Below are 17,846 nucleotides of genomic sequence, written 5' to 3' on the forward strand. Positions count from 1 at the left end.
TTGGCGGTGTACAGGGAGAGATTGAGAGAGAGCGAGGGTGTGAGAGTGGGAGATTGTGAGAGAGAGTGAGAGAATGAGAATGAGAATGACAGAGAGAGAGAGAGTGTGTGTGTGTGTGTTGTACATTTGTGTGTGTTACCGTGACAGATATGTTGTGTGAGGAGAGATTCCGTGAGAAAATCAAAGAATTGGGACGGAGAATGGTGAGGGAGCGAGTGAATGAATGAGAAACTGCGAGACAATGACGGAGACAGAATGACACTTTGCGGTAGAGGAAAGACCAAGTACAGCGAGAGAAAAAGAGAATAATAATCGATGTGGGCGAAACACAAAGCAGTGGTAGTCACAAGGAGAGGTTGGCAGCAGAAGTGGGGCGTGAACTGGAGCGACCAGGAAGCGACGAGAATGGGATGGCAGAACGGGAGCGGGGGGGGGGGGGGAGTCAGCGAGATGGGGTGGTGACGGTCAAGGACAAGACTTAAAAGTCATGGGAACAATATGGGATCAATTCGAACCAGAGGGTGTGACCCAGTTGTAGGGACTCTCCGTAGTGGATCAAAGGGATGGTGGGGAGGAAGCCCTTTGGCAGGAAGAGGTGGTACAAGAAGCGGGAGTAGTAAGCGTAAGCGTATGCGTAATGGTAGAGGAGAAAAATATCGACCACAACAATGAAACTAAGACTACGTAAAGTGGGAGGAGGAGAATAATACAAATAATATTAATAAGAATATTAAAATTAATAAAAAATAATTAATATTAATATTATTAATTAATATTAATAAAAATAAAAATAATCAATAATAAGGGAGATTAAAAATAGCACGACGCCAGAAAAAAAATTCCAGTTCACGACGGGCTGGTATGTGGGATATGTTCAGGGTGTCGGTAGGGAAATAGTGAGCACATAAACAAGAACGAGGTCGGGACATCGTGCTGAAGTAACCAACTAAGAAAGAGGTGAAATAGAACAGGTGGTAAAAAATCAGGCATTTACGCGGAGAATTGATTCCACCGAGGAGCCGATACCACGCTGCTGTTAGACGTGATTATAGTGGTATGGGTGTGGAGGTAATTAGTGGGAACATCTAGAAGGTTGCTGGCGAAAAATAAGCTCAATTTACGACAACGGTTTAAGATTACGTGGTGGTTTTTGACCACGAGGGGGGGGGCCCTGAAACGGTTTCAAGTCGGACCACTCGAGGAAAGCTGCAGATTGTGATCTGGTGGTATTGGCGACGTATACTGCGAGGGGTGCAAGTTGTACTAAACCATGCTGTACATGTAAACAGTCCAAGCTATGTCTACAATGATTTGCACGAACCAAGTTCCTTGGGCCAGCAGTTTATGGTTAATAAACCTGCGGAAGAAGGAAAAAATGGAGCAAAAAATAATCTAGAACTTCAAAAAATAAATTGCAGGCCAAACACCTACCTAGATTATAACCACTACGAAAGAGGGAAAAAAATGCGGCTTTGAAAATATCGACTAGCTGGAGCCGTGCACATTCTAACGGCCTGTAAATTGAATGGGGCCATTACACGTCGCAATAAGACTGGGGCGATATATCGAATTAAACGTCCGAAGCATACCAGGAGCCAAGATCATTGCATACTACCATATCTTTTGGATGAACACGCAAAAGTCGAGCTGGTAGACCCACAGAATCCCTTGGTGTCTGGAATTCTCTAAAAAGTTTAATTTGTGTAACCTGTAAAATTTGTTTAAAAATATTCAAAAATATGGAGCCCGCATGCTGGGCTGCTACTTGTTTGTAACGCGTCGGTTGGTTGGTAGCGCTGTCCAATTTTTTATCCAGTTTCGGTATACGTTCTACACTATTCAGCAATCATGCTTCTGCGAGGGGCCATTTTTCGCCCCAAACGCTTGCAAGGTAACTCATTATAGATTATACGACCATTTGGTAGTCGTTCTTTGCTTTTCAGGCTTTGGAACGCTTACGAATTTTCCCTGTGGTTTTTTTGACTCCACCTAACACAGCTCGATGAATAAAAACCTCACTACCTATGCATATTTCATAGTGGTTCCTGGCCTGTTTGTTATATTTGATGGATGTCTAACTAAACAAACTAAAAGCAGCACGATTTGCGTCACAATAGAATACACCTGCAAATATCAACTGTTTGTGCTTCAACTTTTGACAAAATTGGTGTCGCATAACTAGTTGCTACGTCGAGTATCTCTATCCCTTCCCCCTACAATAGAACGATCGCGACCTGCTGATCGATTGTTCTATTAGGTGTTCTCAATCTCGACCTACATATCTTCATTTTCCGCATGCGGTAATCGCTTGGTAAGCCTAACGGACAATCAAGCCTGAACCAATCAAAAGGTGCCCGAACATGTTTGCTCCCTATTCCGTGCGACAAGTTCCTGGGAATACCAAATGAACCTCAGTCGGTCTCCCAACCTTATGTGAGCACCCGTCCTTCTCCATGTAGCCCATAACCTCTCCTGGTAAACTCATATTCCAGTCATCACCCAATATTTAACCTGCAAAATACCGCTTTTTCTTGTTCCTGTTCCTATTTGGGTTCCTGGAATTGGGCCGTCCTGCAACTGTGACTACTTTACCGAACTAGGCAATGTCTGTGCAAAGAATTTCATGTCTTGAGGGAGGATCTACAGGTTGTGGGATGGATGGACCCTGATGATTCGTTTCCAGAGCAAACTTAGCTTGCGGATTTGTGACAGTGTGATTTCCAAGCGAACGCAGGATAATTGTAATAACAGGGGTATCCTTATGCTATTCTCTATATTGCAACGAAATCACCAGTTCCGAAAGCGCACGGCACTTCTAATTGAAAAAGAACACGAATAATTGAAGAGGTGTGATCTCATCAGTGTAATAAAGGACGTTACTGATATTTTTTGTAGTTTCTCAATTCAGCCGTCTATTGTTATTCAATGCATGGAAATCTCAGTTTCGATGCTCTGAAACTGGCTCATCTGTATCAACTAAGATCTTTATTTTTCAAATATGCAATAGAAGGAAGATATTAGAATCATATGGCTCGATGCTCTCCACCTTACTGTGGATACAAGACCAGAATTTCCTTGGCTTGGGAAATTCATCGCCAATCTGTTCCAGGATGTGGTCCGATCACACCCGTTACTGCGGATTCCAATAGTAAGGTATCCGGTGTCGCTATTCTATCGCATATGAGGGTCTTCCCGTTACTCGACATAGTAAAGTTGAACCAGGTCTAAACTGCATCGATGGTTCCACCAAGGTCGCCATAGCGTTTCATTCTGGAAACTTTCATCTCGTAAACTCTAAATTATCGAATGGGCAAAAATAGACGTGTTGTCAAAAATATAAGGCATTTAGCTTTGAGTTTTGCGATATGTAACCAGCCATCTGATTCTGTAGGAACAGTACCCTTCCCTTCGTTGAGTAGAGGACGCATCAGGACCTATAAGTCATGACCTGATGACATACCAAGAAAACAATCCTTTGATTATCAGAGAGTTTCAAGAAAATTTTTATGGATGATAAGCCTGATTCAGAAAATTTGAATTACAGATTGTAGAGTTGCGCCCCGCTTGATTGGAGATCTCTGATCATGAAACAATATTGTCCATTGTTCAGGTGTTCTTCCACGTTGACAAAGATTCATTAATAGAACTATCTCCGAATGATATTGCATATCTTTTCTTATGGGCCTGGCTCTATTTCAGGCAAGTTCGGGAAATGACTTTATCTCTGCCAACAGTACTTTATAACTCCACATGTTCTCTATCATGCATCTTTACGACCTTACATCAGAGCACTCTCGCTGAAATTTATGACGAAGGTGTGCTCCTGGTACGAATATCGCCTTTGTTCGATGGCGATAATAAGCCACAAAGACTTGTGTGAACGGCAGTCATATTGGGCTTTTCAGCAACTAAATGCCCTGTTCTCTACTTTTGCATCAAAACTTACAGTATATAATTTTTTAAGTATGATTTTTATAAATTTGCATCCTTATTAATTGCTTCATTTATGTGGTGGTTCGGTTCTACACATTTTAGGAAAGTGGTAACAAGCTGAATAAAATATCACTGTAAGTTGCTGGGGAGAGGGGGACTCCCACAAATCAAAAGATTGTAAGTTCCTTAAATGTAGTCTTCGACAACAATTTGACCGTTGATGAGAGTTCATTAAGCCCCTTTCCAACTTATTTTAATGCACGTACCAGAAGATCAGAGAGTTTGACGATGTTACAGTATGATAGAGTGTTATTTGCATTTGGGTTGTTTAGAAGAAATTTAGCTCGTCTACACTGACTCGTTGATGTTGATATTGATTAAAGCTGGTTAAATGGTTGACGCATTCTTATGATTCGCCGTATTTAACAGGTATGAAAGATCAAATGCCACCGCACGTATGCCTCTACTTTAAGAGTACGAAACAACTGTCGTGTGGATGATTGCCTCTTTAGACTTCGCTTGCAAACAGAAATCCATAAGCTTTCGGTTGTGATAATTCCTGTATTTGAAAGCTATTGTCAGCCATGGAAGTGTAGCCGAAGAATTAGGAATAACCACACTGAAGATTTCAGTTGAGAAAAATGTGTTAGATGTACTTACCTGAGATGAATAAAGCTTATTTATAGGAATTCCTTCCATTTGCACAGCTATCCTGTTTCTCCTGTTTCTTTACTCTACTCCAGTAGACTTCAATTCGATACCCACAGATACACGGATATTTTCCATAGCTACGCCAACTCTTGTAAGGCCTCATCCATCTCGCACCATTGTTCTCTGTCCTCTCCATTACCTGCCCCACCTTCAAAATGTAGGATCTCAAATTCCATCATCGCTCATCACTATGATACCAACATCCATACCACAATATGATTGTATTGTTCCGTCATGTCATGCTTCTGCAGGAGCTCAGAAACGTTACGACTTCTTGCTTTTTTGCATCCTCTTTGTCTTCTTGGTGAGAGCAATCAGAAAGAGCAATGGTAGTTGGGGGAGATGTGGAGGAAATTAAAGGGTTATTTCTAAGTAGAGCAAATAAGCAGCAAAGAAACGACCCACAAAGAGAGGGTTAAATAAGGATATTTAATTCATTTACGCCAGAATTGGTAAATGATGAGTCTCATATATGGACGACATTTGCTATGGAATAAAGTTACTGTAGTACTACATTACCATTTATGAATTGGTGGCCCACAGAAGTACATGGCGATCTTTACTACTATATGATATGATAGAGCTGGCTCGGGTAACGAACACACTGTCACCGCCAAAATAAGAACATGTCTTCAATTTTACAGTGCTTTTATTTTTTATTCATACTTGCAACTCGAATTGATTCATACTAATCACAAGAAATAATTCAAACCTACAATATGTAGCTCTCAATACTAATTTGCTTGAAGGGTAGTATGAACTTTATTGGGGTTTGATATGAATCAATTCTGGCCTCTAATTTGAATAATTTATGGAAACACTGTATCAGTGCCTCATTGGCAACCCCAAATGTAAGTAGTCGACGATGATCCCACGTACCAACCCTTCTGTCAATCTTCTCTAACATTTTTTTATCATTGTGAACCTTTTATGGCTTTCAATCCCTGTCACAAACCTAAAACTTAAACTTTCATTTGCAACATAATCAGTTGCACCTCTTGCAAGGCACAAACTCTTATATACAACTGACTCCTACGAAACTCCTACGACACTCACCATCACCATCATAGTGCACTCAAAAGGCATACCTTCAGTCTTCGCTCTTCCTTCCTCTCTTTGGGGTGCTTATTTTCTTCGAGTTGCTACATCTTTGTAAAGTTCTTTGTTCTTTGTTCTTTGGTTTTCTGTGTCTTTATTTTTCCCTGTCACTCGGGTTCCTGCTTGGTTTCTCTTATTATGCCTTTCTATACTGTACATCATTAATACTGCTCTTGCAGCAATTAATACCCATTGCAGCTTTCCTACATTTTTTTTATACTCTCCTACTATACTTCATTGATATTACTCATTGCAACTCACTACTGTACTTTATTCATACTCTCCGACTATACTTCATTAATACTGCACTCTCCTGCTATACCTCATTACCACACTCTCCTCCATACTACACTCTCCTACTATACCCTCACTCCTTATCACCACACTACTACTATACTCTCCTTCCATACTCTTCCATACTACACTCTCCTCTCCCACCACCACTCTCCCACCATAACACCCATACCGCAACGCCATCATCAAAAACCACCCCCTTCCACGTGACCCCATCTACAAAATTTTTATTCTGAAAATTCGATCTCTGCTGAACAAATAAAAACAAAAAGGAGACATCGACGGAGTAATCATCTTGTTGTTTGTGTTTCTATTGTTGATCCCTATATCGTTGTCTCGCTCTACTCGCGTAGCATCCAAGTACAATCAGCACGTATCTAGCACATCATGGCCCAAGAAGTTCCAACTTTCAAATTAGTCCTTGTCGGAGACGGTGGTACCGGTAAGACCACTTTCGTCAAGAGACATTTAACCGGTGAGTTCGAGAAGAAGTACATTGCCACCTTGGGTGTCGAGGTCCATCCTTTGGGATTCCACACCAACTTCGGTGAGTTGAAGTTCGACGTATGGGACACCGCTGGACAAGAGAAGTTCGGTGGTTTAAGAGATGGTTACTACATCAACGGTCAATGTGGTATCATCATGTTCGACGTCACCTCCAGAATCACCTACAAGAACGTTCCAAACTGGCACAGAGACTTGGTCAGAGTCTGTGAAAACATCCCAATCGTGCTTTGTGGTAACAAGGTCGATGTCAAGGAAAGAAAGGTCAAGGCCAAGACCATCACCTTCCACAGAAAGAAGAACTTGCAATACTACGATATCTCAGCCAAGTCCAACTACAACTTCGAGAAGCCATTCTTGTGGTTGGCCAGAAAGTTGGTTGGTAACCCACAATTAGAGTTTGTTGCCTCCCCAGCCTTGGCTCCTCCTGAGGTCCAAGTCGATGCTGACTTGATGCAAAAGTACCAACAGGAAATGGAACAAGCCACTGCCTTGCCATTGCCTGATGAGGATGATGCCGACTTGTAAGCAATTTACACAATTGGTTAGTCCTGGTATTATAGTACGGCTGCTGTAATGCGGTAATTGATGATGCTATCGATGATGGTTTTGTTGTCGTAGCAAGTTGTCCGTATTTTTCAGAGCCGTTTAGAATTGTCATTCTTGTTACATTTTCTAGATCATGGGCAGCAGAAAGAATTAGTTGATAAATATTAGTGGAATTTGTTGCCAATCACATTTAAAAATTATATAGTTATATAGTGTTGTTTAGGAGAAGAATATATAGCTGCCTTTTATAGAAGCTGTAGGGTGGTGTATTGGGTGGGAATAATAAGAGTAAGCAATTGGCTATAATAGTAAGCAATTGACAATTCGCCTAATCCTTGTGACCGTCAATTGCAATTGGACTATTGAAACAATCTAGTAGACTCATACAGCTCCCGAATGGGAAATCATTGATCTTCAGCAGATAGCAATCATAATTTAGGCGTATCAGATGATGACTATTTGTAAGTTGAAGATTTGGATTGTCGAGTCTTCTTGATCTGAGTCGAGAATTTCCCTCAGGATCACCTACAATGATGGGATAGACTCAGATTATAGACAGTTTTATCATTCATATGAATCGATCCTACGATGTAACTCGTTAGATCAAATTAGACATATATTAATAATACAAATAAGAAATAAATAATGCAAAAGCCGATAGGGCAAATGGAATTGAACAATCCTTTAAAAGATATTACATTAAGGGACATTCAAGAAGCAAGGTTAAAAGTATAATATCTCTTTTTAGTAGGAATTAACTGATATTACCAGTAATTTTTACTGTGTGTACTTCAAGATAGCTTTTTGGTATTCAACTGTATTGCATAAGACCGATGGAGGAGGGTTTGGAAATCCTGCTAAGTTTGGTGGAGGAGGCAAGGAGAAATTCTCTTCCTCATCTTCTCCTTCCTTCTTTGCTTCGTCTTTGTCCGAGTCCTTCGTTTGCTGATCTTCATTCTTGTAGGTTACGTCAAGCAAGTAGTCGTTATTCTTCTTCTTTACCACGGCCTTTGAACCAGGAGCATTGCGATCTAACTCATTGAAAGTGACCTCGTATGCGAGCTCCTCTGGATTCCAGATGCCAGTCTTCTTAGCCTGTTCCTCGTAGTACGAGCAGTAGTATTTTATGTGATTTCTACCCATTAAATGGGATTTCCTGACACTCATGGTGTCATGGGTCAAGTATGACTTGCAGTAGTCGCAGTAGTACTTTGGCATGACAGGCTCCTACGAAATGAAAAATCGGCTAAAAAGTTGATAACTAACTAAATAAATGGACAATAAATATACCTTATACACTTCTAAATACAGAGATATAGAAACAATAATGAACAACTGGAAAGTAATCTAAAGAAGACCCATTAAAACACCTAAAAATGCCAGAAAATTCACGATTTTCACGTTTTGATATTGGGAGTATGTGCAGGATATCTAATGGAGCTGATGGAGAAGAGAAGAGAAGGTGTAATTGAATAATGATGACGGATAATGTGGTTTATGGTGGGTATTGGAGATAGAATTGATGTTGGGGAGGATAAGGTTGCCTTAGGGTGTGAATGAAATCTTTTTTAAAATTTTGTGGTTAGAGTTAGTGTGATAAACATGAGAGTAGTCCATAATTGGCAGCAGAATTGAGATAATAGTAAATGTGCATAGTTGAAGATTGATGAAATTTTTGTATAATCAATTGAAAAGGGCTAAAAAATAGGATACGAAGGAAATGCAAAATATTGACACTTTGTTATTCTCCTCAAATTATAACTTGTAGTCATTCAATAGCATATGAAGAGAGCAAGGAGCAATTTAATTTTCCTATTCACTATTGTATTAATCGAGTGCTCAGATATAATTAGCAGCCATTTTTAGTGGACAAACACACATACCAAGTATCAATTAAGAGATACTGCAATACCAAAAGATGGACTACAGAGTAGGAGTGGTGTAACAAATTGTTACCATATACCCCGCATTCTTCTATGTTATAAATTGGAAAGTTGTTTTTGGTATTAAGTATATATAAACACATACAAATTACGTCTCCACTCCATCAACTAAAACACATACACTCTCAGTCACCACTCTCAGTAATCTACTCCAACCAACCTCTTTTACTAGCCTCTCTCAGCAACTGTCTTAGTGACTTCTCTCAGTGACTTCTCTCAGTGACTTCTCTCAATAACTACTCTCACCAACTTTCATCATGAACCTCGTCTCTCACCTTTTCTCACCAAGCTACCTTAGTATCTCTCACTGACAGACTGAGCTCTCCACAAAACCATTCCATTAACTGAACTTTCATACAATGCTGCGGTACGGATGTACTACATTTCAAACACCCACTACACACCGAATCACATGATCCATATCACATGACTTAGCATGTATTTCTCCCTTTTGTGCTACCAACACTCACCAACCAATGAAATCTCCCTACTCTCCACCGGCTCTCATAGTTAAAACCATACACCAAAAGCCCGTGTCTCGCACGACCTCCCGACTTTCGGTGAGAAAAAATGCTGAAAATCAACCAGAAGTTTAAACAGCGGCTAATGGTTGGAGGAGTCTGTGTTCATCTTTGCATCATAACAAACCCGTACAGTAGCCATGTTTAGACCAGTTATTGTAAGTAGCCGAAAGAGTGTGATTTGGGAGCGAGAAAGATTCGTGTTTGGGGGTGAAATCATGGAGAAATTCGAGGGTGTTGGGTCATTGAAGACTCGGCGTGAAGTTTGGTTGTAAAAACCAGTAGAATAATGAAAAGTCATGAAATGGAATGGAATTGAAGAGAATAAACTGTAGAAAGGTTTGAATTCAGCGTCATTGGAGCCATTGAATTTGAATGGACGAAGAAATTTGAAGGATTGTCACTGTAATTGTGTGGGTGTGTTTGAAGTCATTGAATATTAGAATAGAATAGATAAAACACATTATAATTTCCATTGAGATGGAATAAGGGAAGCAACAGTAAACTTTCACTCAGAAATAGATGAAATCAACAGAGCATTCAGCGGAAGAAGACTGATTAATACAAAGAAATCCCTTTGTTATTGTTATTATTGTTATTATTGAATTCACGAAGTGCCCTTAATCATTTCTCCATACCTATGTTTTACCATGAATTCCGAAATGCACTACAAATACAACATATATCAAGCAGAACTCATAATTCACATCAGTTCCAAACGATTCTCACTCCTACATCCCAGAAATCACCCATTGGATAACAATACTAACATCTTCTAGCGTTTGTCTTCTAAGAGACTCTTCTCCATCACTCCAAGAAGAAGCAACTTGGTTTCTGAGTTATACATTCAGCAAATCAAGGCCTTCAAGCCAACTGCTCTTTCTGCCAAGGAGATCGACAGTGCTGTCAAGGCTTTCCAATTGCCAGCCAAGCCATCTATTCCAGCCACTGAAATTGCTGCTGAGGCTTTGGCTGAGTACGAGGCCTCTGAAGTCGAGACCGCTTCTACTCCATCTTCCTCTGGTGCCGCTCCAGTTGAGGAGGACTGGTTTGTTTTCGAAGAGGAAGCTGAGGAACACCATTAAAGGAGGATCATCCAGTCATAGTAGTGCTAACCTAAGTAGTGCTATTTTCCATCATTCACCTAATGTCGAATTGTATTAATGACGAAGACATATTATGAGTAGTTTCTGAGAAATTAACATCATCATTAACGCGAGACGAGAGAGTCTCATCCCCATCCTAGATAATAAAGGTAGTCTTTATTTATTTAAAAATACACGTTTCATGGTAAGCTGAGTGTAGAGAGAGAGTACTGATAAAGCAGTCGAATTTAAAGAAATGGCTTCCACAAGGAAGTTAATTGCAACCTGTTCAAAGAAGAGTTGTAACAAATGGGACTAAATTTTGGGTATCTCTAATATGTAGTATATGTTCATATACTGGCATTGGATTCAGACTTCAATTTCATTATTGAATCTATCAGTGATTACTGACAATCTCATCAACCAACTAATATTCACCTTACCTCTCATAAATTATAAAATACCCACATCGATTCCTTCAATTCCCCCAATTTCCCCAATTTTCCCCCAATTCCTTCTCATTCTTTTCCAAACAACTCCACACTCACACTTAACACCCAATTCTAATCATCCCCTTTCACGACAAACTCGTCCCCAATCATCCATCACATAACTCTAACTCATAACACACCCCATCGACACCTCTTCTAACCGCTCTCTTGCAGTTTGGAAAGCGCACACTGAAAAATTCAAATTGCGCGCGTCAAATGCTTTTTTTGTTTGTTTTGATGAATGCAAATTATTTGATTTTGGGTTGATTTTGGGTTGAGTTGGAGATTAGTGGTTGATAAAGGCTTGTTATAGATAAGATTTGATTTAGTGAGATTGAATTGGGTAGGAAGAATTGCCAATTGGTAAGTTAAAAGTTAAAAAGATAGTAGGTTGTAAATTAATAATTAATAAAGCTTATCACTTTCATTTAATAAAGATTGGTCTTGAGTTCTCTACTCCAAAGAAAACAAGAAACGGACTAAACAGGGAACTAACCGATAGATAGAGTATCACAGTGACGATTGAATAAATAAGACTCGAGGAGAAATTTATATTCTAATAGCGCCAACCTTGATATTAACAGAAAACCCGTTTACTCAAACAACTAGGGTATATCATTGAATTACCCCATTACAAAACACACATATACACAAACTCACCAAAGATCAAAGATGTCAGGCTATCTCGACACGGAACCGATTCACCACGCTTCGGAAATCATCAATTCAATGCTCTTGTCAAGAGCATACACCGACCAGAAACTAAGCTTTGTGACTATCGATTGGGAGGAACTAGTCAAGGACCAGATCTTGGACAACGAAGAAGTCCCAAGACTCAACGAACTCAAAGTAACAGAAACTTTGTACAACAACGATCGTGCAATAGTGAACATAATACACTCGCTCCTAGTAGCGTTGGATAGAAATAGAGGTCAGCAAAAGCTCTCGAATCAGACAATAAGCCAGAAGGATTCAACCATAGCGAAGCTAAAGGAAAGAGTGGACGTTTTGGAGAGCAAATTGAAACAATCCGAAACGAAAATAAGCAAATTAGTACAATTTGACCAGAATGAATTGAACAAAAGAATAACAGATTTGACTCGCCACAACAGGATCCAATCCCAAGACCTCAATAAACTCAAGAACTGGGCAGGAGATATCAAAACTAAGTATAAGGTTGAATTGAAGAAGAAAGATCTTGAAATCGATGAATTAAAGAACAAGCTTTTGGAAAAGAGAAATCTCTCGTCCACTTTAACTTACGGAATACCGTTATCAACACCAACTACAACAGATGACTCAACCACTATCAATGCTAACATTATCTACAACAATAATCCTATAATAGACAACACAAAGACAATAGGAAATGGAGTAACCTCGTTAACGGTTCAACTGGTGGTTAACCAAGAATACACAGAGCTCTCATCCAACTTGACGGCAGTAATTGAAAGTTTAGCGTCGGAAAACTACAAATTCTCCAAATTCATGGAGGCAATTAATGAATATTATTATGATTTCAACAACCAGCTAACTGACTCAAAATTTAAAGATATGTCGGCTTGGAACTTACCCAATCCGTCTAACATAATTGATCTTCAAGCAATTTCAAGCGTTGATTCAGCAATAGTTCAGCAATATTTGGACGAGTTGGAGTCATTTGATGTTCTTGCTAAACCAATATTGAACAACATTTATAAATTCTACCACAACATGACGAATCTAATTCGCAACTTAGATACCACAGCAACATATTCACCAGAGGGAGATGATGGCAGAGCGAAGCATCTAGAAAAGGAGCTAGAGATAATGACAAGAAACTGGAAAGATGCATTGAAAACAGCAGAAAACTGGAAAACTATTCATCAAGCCCATTTAACTCAAAATGACAAGTAGGAAGATGCTTATCATTGTTTATAGCGAACTGAGATCCTCTTAGCAAGTAATTAGCATTGAATGCACGCATGGCAAATAAGATAAGTAGCAAGTTAAAGATTTTTGATTTGATATCTCGGAAGGGTTGAAACTTATTTTAAGAACAGCTTTACGACGACAGCCCAACAGCAGCATGGGTCGTATTTTTCAATACCGTAGTCTCCAATGTTACAATACTCAATGGGAAATCTTTAAGGAGATCTGAATCAGAACTGGGGAGGGAGTCTGTCTTCTTAATTCTCAATGACAAGTCGCTTGTAGTACTGTCGAATTCGAGAAAAGTATTGAGAATTATTCCAGTGCAATAGATTTTGTCATAGTTGGAATCCTGTTTATCAACAAACAATTCCTCAACAATATTTTTGTACCCGTCAAGTGTGACTTCACCTGAGCCTGAATCTTTATCATTGGGCTCACAATCGATATCCTCGTTGAAAAGGTTCTTTCCAACTTGCTTCATAGGAGCCTTTTCTTTTCTTGACATATGTAAGGACTTGACAGAATCATCATCTCCTTCTCTTATATAGAATTTAATGATCCGCAACAAGTCTCCAGTTTGCAATGATTTGAATTCAAACTCTTGGGTTCCGTGAAAAGGCTTCACGACAACGACGATAACACCAACAGAAATGAGGCTGTTCAGATATGGATCCCTGACTTCTTTGATTGCTCTTTCGCCATTATTGACTGATTCTTGAATCATGTTTTGAAGCATCAAAGTTCTCGAGAAGCTGTCATACTGATCAGAAACATAACTTTGCTTCTTTTCAGAAGGTGTAGCAACCACAGTCTTGAAATGGTTCAAACTATCTCTTTTGTAGGAAATTAATGACAATCTCCTAGAAAAAGTCTCCAGATTGCTTCTTCTGAGTTTTGTATCCTGAGAGATGTTTGGAAAGAGGCCCTCAGTCAAGCTTTCGAACTTATCGATTGCACTCTCGTAGTCCAGATTAGTCCCGTCTTCCTTGCGCAAGTTATCCTTTGAAATTTTAACTACAATATCTCCGTTCGAGACGTCACAAGTTGGTTTGCTTTCTTTCTCTTCCTTGGCTGGTTCTTTCTCTCCAGATATTGGAAAGCTATTCAAAGCTATTTGAGATGAAGAAACATGTTCCATCAGCTCGGACTCTTTAGGTTCTCCGTCACTTTTTGGGATTAGAAACGCTTTCTCTAAGAATTTTCCCAGGAATTGCTGTCCCAGTGGATTCATAAGCCCGAATTTCAACCTTCCAGGAGTCGTAACTCCATCACCGCCCTCGAGATCAACATAAGCATAACAGCAGCACGAAATGCATGCAAAGAGCACCATACTTAACACCAAAATCAACAAAAAGAGAGCTACAACTACTCCAACGACAACACTATTACCAATAGACATTTTATCTCGATTCCAACTATATTCTACAACAAAAACAGTAAGCCTTTACCATTAACTTTACCATTAATGACTGGTAATAAAAATGGCTGCAAATTTTGGAGAAGTGGTATTATATTGTGTCGCGCACGTCCTGGTATGTTGTTAAGGGGTATTAAGGGGTAAGCGAGGTGGTTAACAGGTATGGTTAGGATAGTTAAGAGAGATGGTTAAGATATTTAAGAGATGTAGTTAAGGGCGATAGCTAAGAGATGTAGTTAAGAGATGTAGCTAAGAAATAATTCAGAGTGATAGTTAAAAAAATATAGTTAAGAGGTGTAGATTAGACATATAATTAAGAGGTATGGCTATGGCGTATGCCTAAGAGGATGGTTAAGGGGTGTTAAGAGAGTTAGAAGAGATAGTTAAGAGATCTAAGAGAGACGGTTAAAAGAAATAGTTGAAGGTGTATAGCGAAGGGGAGCTAAGATAGTTCAGGGGGACGGTTAACAGAGATAGTTAAGAAATAGTTCAGTGTGATAGTTATAGAGATAGTTAAAAGTGACAGTTAAAAGTGATAATTAAGAGAGATAGCTAAGAGAGATAGTTACGAGACGTTGTTAAAAGGTATAATTAAGAGAGATCGTTAAGAGGGTAAAGATAATTAAGAGGGTAAAGATAGTTAAGGGAGATAGTTAGAGACATGATTAAAAGACATAGTTAAGACATGCTTAAATTGCATGGTTAAGGGTCATGCTTAAAGGAATGGATAATAGAAAAGCTTAAGCCCATAGTTATAAGACATGCTCAAAAGCTGTATCGTTAAGTGTGTAGTTAAGAGAAAAGGGGAGAGTGGGTATGGCTGCAAATGTCACTTAGTGATACTCTTCATTATGGTAATCTTCACCAATGGAAGGAAATCTTTGCCCTTTAGGGATAGATATAAATTTGCTGTAAGAACATTTAGAGAAAGCTCTTCACCAATAAACTTGATGGAGTCCATTCACTATTAACATTTGAGCCCCCTTTTATGATACCGACTACATTACTCAAAATAAAGAGTTGTGTTCAGAAATTTGACATGTATTTGGAACCACTTCATGTGGTCAATGGCAATCACTAATTATGGATATTATTAATATAAATCACATTTAACTACTCAATTTAGTCTCTCCACGATATACAGACTGAATTGAAAACGAACAACAAGGCAAAATAAAATGAACGATTCCAATCATTTTAAGAACTTCCAGTGCTGTGTTTAAGGAGCCATTTTCTGGAGTAAGATTCTTCTAGATAATAGGAACAGAGTTGCAGAAGCAAGCATAATTTGTAGAGCATCGTTGGGACCATTGGAGTTGCGGCCGCTTTCTTGAAGTTGTCAATCTTAGGACCTGTTACACCACGGTTTAAAACGTAGACTGTCAATAATTGGAGTAGGAAAGAGAGATAAGACAGAGGGTCTACCGGAGGCTGTCCCTTCTCCATTGACTCGAACAGAAGACTGTTCCACTGTTTATATAACAATAAGATAATCTGCTCTCCGAATGCACATGAAATACCAAACACCAAGCAAAAATAGTAGAACCATCCACTTTCATACCCAATAAAATTGTAAGTACCTCTTACAAAAAGTTTTCCTTGATAACTTACAGCTGCCTTTGATGTCCTTACCCTTTCAAAATGGAGGAAGAAAAAGATCGAGAGGAACGCTTCCGACACTAAGATCCAGAAGTATCCGTACGCTGGACTAGAAAGACTGTTCACGGTACATAAAATGATAGCAAGTATAAAAGGAATGAACAGAACAGTTGAGAAGTACGACTTCACTATCTTCTCCATTAAGGCGATACGCAAACCGAAGAAGTCCAACGTAAGACCAATGCCGTTGCTAATGGCATAAAGCGCAATGAGAATCAAGTTACAGCACTCCAACCCATCAGTAATACTTTGCACCCGTTTGATGCTAAGTGCTATTCCTATATATACTACCATAGGAATAATGCAAAATACGTGAACAAATTTAAACCGTTTGGAAACGATTGATCCTTCATTGTGAATAGAAACGGTAGCAGTGAATTCATCGGTTTTCTCTGTATTTAATTGTGGAATATAGATACAATACAATCCTTGTTCTTGGACATGGTACACAATAGTGGTCGTTGATCTGTCCACTACTGTAGTAAACGTAGTTGCTGGTATGGGAGCTTCCAAATCTTTCATTTGCAAGTCAAAACATACAGAACCTTCGGATTTCTTAATTACGAAGCTGTTTTCCAGATTATCTGGATCAATGAATTCATCGAAGTTGGGCAAATTGGTGTATTTGTCGATATCATTATAGTTGAATATTAACAACGGAATTTGTTCTGAAAAACCTTCGAGGTTAAACGAGATCGAAACATATGTATCCTTGTATACGGTGTTAATAGGGAAACTGGCAGCATTCTGAGCTTTGGTAAGAATGAAACCACGATCACCAGTGGCTTTGAACATATCGGTTACTACAGAGTGATTAGGCATTCTTAGAATTGAGAAATATGGCTGAGACAGGCTAATAATACGATAACATGAAGATAAATATTATTGTAATTCAAATAAATAAAATTCATATAAATAAAATACACATGAATGCTTGAGGTATTTTTTACGAATCCAGTCATTGAATAGGGGGATGGTTAGGTGTGGTTGCAAAGCTTAAAAAAATGATAAGAAATTGCCGCAATGAAATTCGTGCCGTTTGGACGTTGATGAGACAGTGTTCTGGTCGGAAATCACTTTAGAGGTGACGTCTTTGCATAATCTGGTCTTTCTATGCACCATCTGGTCTTGGCTTGCCTTCGTAGAGTGATAGGAGAGTGTACTAAAATAGGAGTCTTTCTATGCTAACGTATTATTATTTCTTTCAAAATGGAATAAGCAATTATGATTCACACCGTAGAACTATTTAAGACATAACACAAATAAAGGATATAAGGATATCATATCCTTGATCTTTATATACTGAGATGATACCCCTCAGTTATCCACATCAGCACACTTAAATATAGAATAGCTTCCCATTTATTTTATATTACAGAATACAGTTCATACCATATCAGATAATCATTCAATCCGGGAGCTAACCCCCGGAAACCAACAATACCCGAATCCAGCTTCTAGAAGTCCATCAGAAGTTTGACAGGATATTTGACATGTGCTTCGGAATTACAGGAAGGTTCTCCGGTACGTATAAGGAGAAGACCGAGTCTGGTTAGGGCTGGGGATGGCGATGTTCATATGACAAGGATAATGCACCATAATCAACATTATTGTTTTCTTGCTACGAACTAGCCATTATACTGAAAATCTCTTGCACTTGACATTTCGGGGTGTCAGAGAATTAATGGGTATACGTAAGATAATATATATGATAATATTCATGCTTC

At 39.0% G+C, this 17,846-nt stretch overlaps 6 protein-coding genes across 6 annotated transcripts; 3 read left to right on the top strand and 3 right to left on the bottom strand. All coding sequences in view use genetic code 12, as the record gives it.

Annotated features, from left to right (window-relative positions):
• Positions 1 to 6,327: 6,327 nt before the first annotated feature.
• Positions 6,328 to 7,342, top strand: GSP1 (Ran GTPase). The gene has a single exon (XM_064917806.1). It carries the CDS (start codon positions 6,424 to 6,426, stop codon positions 7,066 to 7,068), a length of 645 nt encoding a protein of 214 aa, XP_064772627.1. The 5' UTR covers positions 6,328 to 6,423; the 3' UTR covers positions 7,069 to 7,342.
• A 125-nt stretch (positions 7,343 to 7,467) lies between these two features.
• RJT20DRAFT_59303 (uncharacterized protein) lies at positions 7,468 to 8,450 on the bottom strand. The gene has a single exon (XM_064920890.1). It carries the CDS (start codon positions 8,305 to 8,307, stop codon positions 7,867 to 7,869), a length of 441 nt encoding a protein of 146 aa, XP_064772628.1. The 5' UTR covers positions 8,308 to 8,450; the 3' UTR covers positions 7,468 to 7,866.
• Positions 8,451 to 9,468: 1,018 nt separating this feature from the next.
• Positions 9,469 to 10,906, top strand: ATP14 (F1F0 ATP synthase subunit h). The gene is made up of 2 exons (XM_064920891.1): positions 9,469 to 9,711; positions 10,333 to 10,906. The coding sequence occupies exons 1-2, from the start codon at positions 9,694 to 9,696 to the stop codon at positions 10,636 to 10,638; spliced, it is 324 nt and encodes a 107-aa protein (XP_064772629.1). The 5' UTR covers positions 9,469 to 9,693; the 3' UTR covers positions 10,639 to 10,906.
• A 560-nt stretch (positions 10,907 to 11,466) lies between these two features.
• On the top strand, positions 11,467 to 13,107 carry RJT20DRAFT_59334 (uncharacterized protein). Its single transcript, XM_064920892.1, has 2 exons — positions 11,467 to 11,515; positions 11,636 to 13,107. Exon 2 carries the CDS (start codon positions 11,802 to 11,804, stop codon positions 13,023 to 13,025), a length of 1,224 nt encoding a protein of 407 aa, XP_064772630.1. The 5' UTR covers positions 11,467 to 11,515; positions 11,636 to 11,801; the 3' UTR covers positions 13,026 to 13,107.
• A 66-nt stretch (positions 13,108 to 13,173) lies between these two features.
• Positions 13,174 to 14,442, bottom strand: RJT20DRAFT_136893 (uncharacterized protein; the record flags this gene model as incomplete). Its single annotated transcript, XM_064918522.1, has 1 exon — positions 13,174 to 14,442. The coding sequence occupies one exon, from the start codon at positions 14,440 to 14,442 to the stop codon at positions 13,174 to 13,176; it is 1,269 nt and encodes a 422-aa protein (XP_064772631.1).
• A 1,043-nt stretch (positions 14,443 to 15,485) lies between these two features.
• RJT20DRAFT_130689 (uncharacterized protein) lies at positions 15,486 to 17,000 on the bottom strand. The gene has a single exon (XM_064917807.1). It carries the CDS (start codon positions 16,939 to 16,941, stop codon positions 15,658 to 15,660), a length of 1,284 nt encoding a protein of 427 aa, XP_064772632.1. The 5' UTR covers positions 16,942 to 17,000; the 3' UTR covers positions 15,486 to 15,657.
• Between the last annotated feature and the right edge of the window lie 846 nt (positions 17,001 to 17,846).

Source organism: Scheffersomyces xylosifermentans, assembly GCF_036884685.1.
Source record: "Scheffersomyces xylosifermentans strain CBS 12540 chromosome Unknown RJT20scaffold_7, whole genome shotgun sequence".
NCBI lineage: Eukaryota > Fungi > Ascomycota > Pichiomycetes > Serinales > Debaryomycetaceae > Scheffersomyces > Scheffersomyces xylosifermentans.